The sequence below is a fragment of the Culex quinquefasciatus genome, chromosome 3, assembly GCF_015732765.1.
Source record: "Culex quinquefasciatus strain JHB chromosome 3, VPISU_Cqui_1.0_pri_paternal, whole genome shotgun sequence".
NCBI lineage: Eukaryota > Metazoa > Arthropoda > Insecta > Diptera > Culicidae > Culex > Culex quinquefasciatus.
This window is the reverse complement of record NC_051863.1, coordinates 62,706,297-62,713,549: the sequence shown is the minus strand read 5'-3', so window position 1 is coordinate 62,713,549 and position 7,253 is coordinate 62,706,297. Positions and strand designations below refer to the sequence as shown.

Here is a 7,253-nt window from a genome sequence, read left to right as displayed (position 1 = left end):
TTTACGTGAATCTACCGATCTACCGACTTGATTTTTCCTGTATTCGCCACTTTTCCGTTTCGAGGTGCCGCGAAAAACCCAGTTTTTATTTTCGCAAAATCATATCACAAAATCTTGTTACTGGAACTTCACCCTTTTTCATATGTTGCGTAAAATTGTTCGAGGAATCCGATAAAAATATTTTCAGACATAGGCTCTTTGGTTTAAAATTTTAAAATGCATCTGAAAAGGCTTAAAAACTCAACAAAATGCAGGATACAGCATCTCAATTGGTTGAATCTAAAGAGAGATATTGGAATTTTAGTGAAAAAATAGCACAATTTTCAAACTCAAATAAAACAGTGTTCCATGCAGATATCAACTCGAGTCTGAGCTTGTAGGGGACATCTGGGACTACCACACAGAAAATAAATTATGGTAATATTTATCAGGAAATGGTGACAGATTTTGTGGCAAAAAAAAAAAAGATTAATTTTACCCCAGAAAATTATGAATTTTCATCAGTTTTTGATGAATATTCATCAGGATCACATTTTTATACATTTTATAATATTACTCAAAAAAGAGGTCACCCAAAGTTAAAGAACGAGGGGATAGTCCTCACGAAAAGAAACGTGAGGAAAGTGCTATATTGCGAGAGTATAGTCCTCTCGCGTGTTCATTCGTTCATTGGAACAGTTCATCCTATGAGTGGCTTATATGGACAAACGACCGCTTCTTAGTCACCGAACCATGGTGGCCCATACGACAAAGGCACGGTTCAATATGCCGAAGGTCTTGGGTTCGAGTCTCGGTACCGGTATTTTTTTTTTGATAAATGAACTTTTTCGGAAAATGAACCATGAGTAAAGTACTCTCGGTAATTTCGGGATTTATCCTCTCAGTCCGCACACAGTACCATTTTACTACCGAATCGTGCTCTTTATTCTCTCGTATGCCGATGCCCAGTTCTGGGTGTAATAACCTTATTCAACCTACCAAATTTTCAACATTCTCAAATTCAACTTTTTTTTCTATGCATCTGAGACTGATAACGCTTTGGGTAAGTCAGTTTAACATATTAAATAGACACTTTTACTTTTAGTGAAATTTTTGATTGTAAATTCTTCCTCGGGAATCTCCTTAGATCCCATGTCCCGATTTGACCCACTTCCCTTTGACCTAGAGTGCTCATATTTTGGTCAGATGCTAGTTTTATATGTACAAACAATTCCTTAAAATTTCACGCAGATTGGTGAGGTCGATACGAGATTGGTATGCTTTGCTCGTGGACTCGCTCTTAAATTTATTATGACACATTGTTGTTAAACATCAAACATTTCACACATTGATTAAATCAATAAGGCTATCCTCAAGGACATCGCCAACGGTTGATATCCGATCCCGTAACAGTGAAAGTTTACCACGTGCATTTTTTATCATTGACATTTCATAACGACCAAAAGGAGGCAGATATAATCGAAAAAGATAGAGCCCGATAGCATACACAGTGGAAAAGGGGAGCAACTCCATGCAACGTCCATTTGTGATAAAAATAGCACCGGGCCCAGGAACGAACTCTCACTTTTGCTGCGTTTGTGCGCGTAAAGAGTGTATGTATGAGTGAGTGCGTATGTACACGACCGTATGTGTGTCCGGCTATAAGGAAGGGGGTGGAGACAAATATGCCATTCGATCCATTTTCCCCGAAACCCGGGCACTTCACCTTGGGTTATCATCCCTCGGTAATGGAAAAATCCATTGGAATATGAGAAATAATTCAATTTTTCGGACTGTTAAATTTGGAAATTAATTTGTCTTTCATATTGAAATTTTGTTGAAAACTCAAAAAAATATTTTGAAAAAAAATCTCCACCAAAATGTGTACTTTTGACGTGGAAATCACAAACGACGACGGGACGACCTTTGTTTGGCGCGGTGTCGGATCAAATCGACCCGCCATCAATTACCTTTTTGTCAATCATCATCATCAGGCATGCCACCCCCTCACCATCATATGCACACGTACGCGCTTCATGTTTACTAGAGTGCGGTTCGAGTTTCGGCTTCGGTTTTTATGACTTTTGCAGAATCATGATGGTATGATGATGGGCAGACCATAATCGAAGGGATCAGGTGAAATGAATATTTGAAATAAATTTACCGGAGTCAAGTTACCGCACATAGGCGGTGAATCAATTTGCATACTTTGATAAAGCACATTGATTTCTCGTTTCAAGGCTAATAGGGTTCAGCAAACATCAGTTAGAGCGGTCAAAATTGAAACTAAGAAAATAAGTTGAAATTTACAAACAGATACTCAGATATACATCCTTTGTAAACTAATAGCACAAATAAGGGCCATCTCATGAAAACATACAATTGATGATTAATCTTTTCCGATTGATAGTAATGAAATTTTGTATTTTTTTTTTAAATATGAATCACACACCCGGGAAGAGCTTATAAGCAACCAGCAGTGTTGGGTTAAGATGAGCCTTTTTTGAAACTGTGGAGTACTTTTGATAACGGTCAAATCTATCAATAGAATAAATTGATTTTTGAAGAAGATGTTAAAGCTCATGAGCAATTCCAGCTCAAATCAGGATTTTTCTGGTACTACTGTACCGGACCCTCTCCGATTTCAATGAAACTTTGTAGACATTTTATCCAAGGCCTATATAAGCCATTTTTGTGTATAGGGAGCCAATTGTACTAGAAAATAACATTTGAGAAGGGCGTCAGTAATTTAAATATTTTTGTATTTTGTAAAATAAAAATTACTGTATCTCGAAGGAAGGAAATAGGAAGGGCTTTCTGAAAAATAAACACACTGAAAGAAAAATACACGCTACTTCTAAGAGATATTTTGATTTTTAAATATAAAAGTAAAATTTGAAGGTGATGTCAAGATTTATTTTCGTTCAAAATTTTGAGGAAATAGCCTAAAATGTTACAAAAAGACTCACGAAAAACGCAGGATGGCATGTCTCTTGTAAAAATCACAAAAATCATTTACTAAAACTGTTTTTTAAAGTGGTCTAAACGTCGAAATTTTCAAAACCGATAGAAGGAATCGATTTTCAAGCCAATTTTACATAAAAGTCTTATATTGACCATTGTACAATATCCAATCCTTGTGAAGATACTGCGGTTTTAAAAATAAAAATGTTGAACAAATAGGTTTTTTGGTGGTTTTTTACAATTTCTATATGACAAAATTGATTTTTCAGTCTCGATTTTTTTTTACTGGAAAGCTCTCCAATTTCCTATAAGTTTACCTTGGAGAATTGTCTGCCTGTGTGGATCAATCGGACCGCGCACTGGACTCACAATCCAGAGGTCGCCGGTTCGAATCCCGGGGCGGACGCAAAAAATTCTAAGTGTAAATATAGGTATTCGGTGCCCTCTCCCCGTGCCCATACCTTCACACTTAGGAGACCCGGGAGGCGGAGTCTTGTCGCAAAAAGAACGATACACGCCTGTGGATCCGTTGACGAAACCGCAAGGTTTAAGAGGGCCACATTATAAGGTGTTACGTCGATTCCCGTTACCTTGGAGAACTAGAATGCCTAGGATAAAATGTCTACAAAGTTTCATTGAAATCGGAGAGGGTCGTTTGCAGTAGTACCAGAAAAATTCCTGATTTGAGCTGGAATTGCTTTCTTGTTGAAAATATTCAAAAAAAAACTTTTTTTCAAAAAAATATTTAATTTAAAAATAGTTAAAATTACCTTTTCTGTTTAAAAATAAATGAAATCCTCAGCAATATTTTTTCCGCCACACAACTTTTTTCATTTGATCCGGTGCAAATATTTTAAAATTTCTGTCTCTTGACTCTGGCCAAAGTCATGGGTTGAGTTTAACATTTTAATCAAATGTCGCGAATGATTAATCAAGGCAACGATTATGGTTCACAGTTCACATTCTGGTCATATCATCTACCAAGATGAATCCTGACCTTCCCTTTCCTTCCCCTACTAACACAATTCCCCCACTTCCCGTGATGCTTGAAGGAGATGCTGTGGATTCAACGGTCTCATGCGGTGTCAACAGGTATAGAGCGACAAACTCTGTGTCTGATGAGTCTGCAACTTCAACTATCGGACTAACATTCCTACCTTTGTTGAACTGCATCTCCTTGGGGGGGCGCCGGTATTGACATAAAGCAGAGATCTTCAGGGGTTATACAGTGAGGATGATTAGCTCCCACTACTCATCTGTTGGTTCATTGTGTAACTTCAGCTGATCCGTCAATAACGGAGTAGCAGCTCATTGGCAGTCAACCATGCTCATGCTCATGCTCATGCTCAAAAATTTCAAGGGAAAAGGGATATAAAATAAATTTTGAAAAATTCTTACAAGAATTTTTAGAATCGAAAAAAATATTGGCCATTTCATGATTGGACATCATTGGACATTTCTGAAAACATAAAATAATATAATGAAATAAAGCAAATATCATCTTCTCACGTTCATTGAAAACGCTCGTGGATAGATCTAGGGGTTCCCAATTGGTGTGAAAAAGTTCAATTGATAGAAAAATTATGAATTTAAATTTGATTTCTAATCACATATCGGACATTAGGAATAATTGTTTGAACATGCTCGCAATTTTTTATTCAGTCAGAAAAAATATTATTTTTCCTGAAAAAAAAAATTAACCGCATGATCACCCCTAATTCTGGTTCGATGCCACCACTCAGAAAAAAGTACTGGCAAAATCCATAAGAACGTCTTATGACCTTTCGACATCAGGATTTTATTCGGATGTCATAAGATTTTCTCATGGCTGGGAGGGAAAATTTGACAAAGCCGTCACTTAAGATTTCCATTGAGCTATCTTATGATATTGGTACGAAGATTTTTATGACTTCAACAGTTATTTTATTATGGATAGCAGTGTTAATTAATAAATTTTACTCGTGATTTTCATAAGGCAATCTTATGATATTTGTAAGAAGTTTTTAATGACTTTAATAATTATGTTATTAGGGATATCAGTGTCAATTATTATTGGAAAAATATTGGCATACCGTCATCAGGGGTGACATTGGGTCTGGGGGGTGAGATAGGGTCATACAAAAATGTTGATATTTGTATGACCCAATCTCACCCCCAGACCCAATGACGGTATATATCAAATTGAGATCTAGATAACTGTGAAGGCAGTAAGTAAGACATTTTTTTTGCTTTTTTTGTATTTAAGTAAACAATTCTTAGGAATAGAAACAATCGTTTGTTCGACTTAGAATCCTATATTTGGTCTGAAATAATATGCTCCATTAATTTAATGAATGGAAAATGGTGGTCCCTCAACTAAATTTAAACTTATAATACACATTGTATCTAATCTCTCTTCAGTCTTATATGCTAAATAGTTATCATCATACTCTTCTACTTTCCAATCTCTACAAATAACAAAAATTTGATCGTCATGTTTAGCAAACTCTTCAATTTCCTTTAGTTGAAGATTGCTGCTGGCTTCTGAAATTGTAACGAACTGCCCTGATTTAAACGAAAAGCCTTTATATTGAATACAATAAGTAAAAGAAACGACTTCATCCGATGCAAATGGATAGTTACTTATGATTGTTTGCAAATATGGTCTTGATTCAAGAGTATTAGGCAAAAATTTGCCTTCCGGCTCGAAATCAAAGAAATTTTGGTGGTACAAATCGTGAATGAATTGCAAGATTGATTTCAAACAAAGTGTGTAAGCAATATTTAGTCGAGAAGAAATTACGTGAGCGTACTCTTTAAAGATTTGATGTTTTGTTTCGAGTCTAAAACAGTTCATACGTTCTATTGGACCGCATTTTCGGACAATTCCGTAATAGTGCAACAAAAAGTGATGCTTTGGCCTTAAAGTTTTGTTAAACAGTAGTTGATACCGTTCTGGCCGGGGACAACAAGATCCGTGCCGTCCTTGCCGGAGCATCCAGCTGGCGTCTCGATCGGTGAAATGGCGCGCTGGGATGGGCTCGTCGTTTCGCTTTCACTGTTGATCTGGTCCGAGTCGATTCCGTCTTCGATTGTGAAGTTGAAGTCAAGATCCTGTAAAATAACTCATCAAAATAAATCATCAAAATTAAAAAAGCAAGAACTTACGTTACGGGTCCTCCACTCGGAAACAACTTCCCACAAGTTGTTTACGACGAATTCAGGGAATAAGGCAAGCTTTGCTTCAAACTGTGATCGTTGAAATGTAATTAGCTCAATGCAATCGAAATTCGCCTGCTTAAACACGTCCAACGCTTCCTGTTGAAGATCTTCTAATAAAACGGTCTCGTCTAACACGACTTGCTCTTCTGACGCCATTTTTAAATTTGGGTGAAATAAAATTGTCTTATGCAATTTTCACACTGCTGCCATTTGTAAATAGCGAAATATCCAAACTATAAAATCCATAGGAAAATCTTATGAAAAATCTTATGTTGCCTGTTCTTATAAAAAAAACAACAACATGGCATTGGTCGAACAGCATTGGAAAATCTTATGTAAAGCATGAGCTGATTCGATCTGATCTCATAAGCTTTGATAAAACTTTCATAAGCTTAATTATATGTTTCGTGAGTGCCTCAATGGACACAGCTGGGACCTCGTTCATAAGACGTAACTTATGGTATTATCAGGAGCTTTTCTCTCAGTGACCATCATGCGACCGTTCCCAGTTAGGATTTGATCGTACAATAAAAAAAAGTTATTTTAAAAATGATCAAAATTTGCTATTCCGTTTATTAATTATTTCACTGTGGTCCTCATTTGTAACCACTGAATTGATAGATAAAATCAAAAGATACAACATTTAGATTTTTACACACAATGTTTCTATGAACTGCGGCCAGATTTGTTTGGAAACTTATATGGACATGTCTTCTTTGTGAAACAATTTGCTGCTAGAGAGACGCGTGTTTAGGCGTTTTGCCTTCCTCACTGAGGTAAGGCTATAATCCTGCTCTAAAAATGAACTTTTTATTAAAAGCTCGAAGACCCACCTTCATGTATACATATCGACTTAGAATCGAAAACTGAACAAATGTCTGTGTGTGTATGTGTGTGTGTATGTGAGTGTGTGTGTGTGTGTGTATGTATGTATATGACCAAAATTCTCACTGAGTTTTCTCATCACTGGCTGAACCGATTTTGACCAAACCAGTTGCAATTGACTTGGTATAGGGTCCCATACATCGCTATTGAATTGTTTGAAGTTTCGTTAACTAGTTCAAAAGTTATGTATAAAAATGTGTTTTCACATATATCCGTATCTCATT

The 7,253-nt window shown here is 36.4% G+C and overlaps 1 protein-coding gene across 1 annotated transcript; it reads right to left on the bottom strand.

Annotated features, from left to right (window-relative positions):
- Positions 1–5,844: 5,844 nt before the first annotated feature.
- On the bottom strand, positions 5,845–6,386 carry LOC119768975. Its single transcript, XM_038260835.1, has 2 exons — positions 6,091–6,386; positions 5,845–6,036 (listed from the first exon to the last, which is right to left on the bottom strand). Exons 1-2 carry the CDS (start codon positions 6,298–6,300, stop codon positions 5,845–5,847), a joined length of 402 nt encoding a protein of 133 aa, XP_038116763.1. The 5' UTR covers positions 6,301–6,386.
- Between the last annotated feature and the right edge of the window lie 867 nt (positions 6,387–7,253).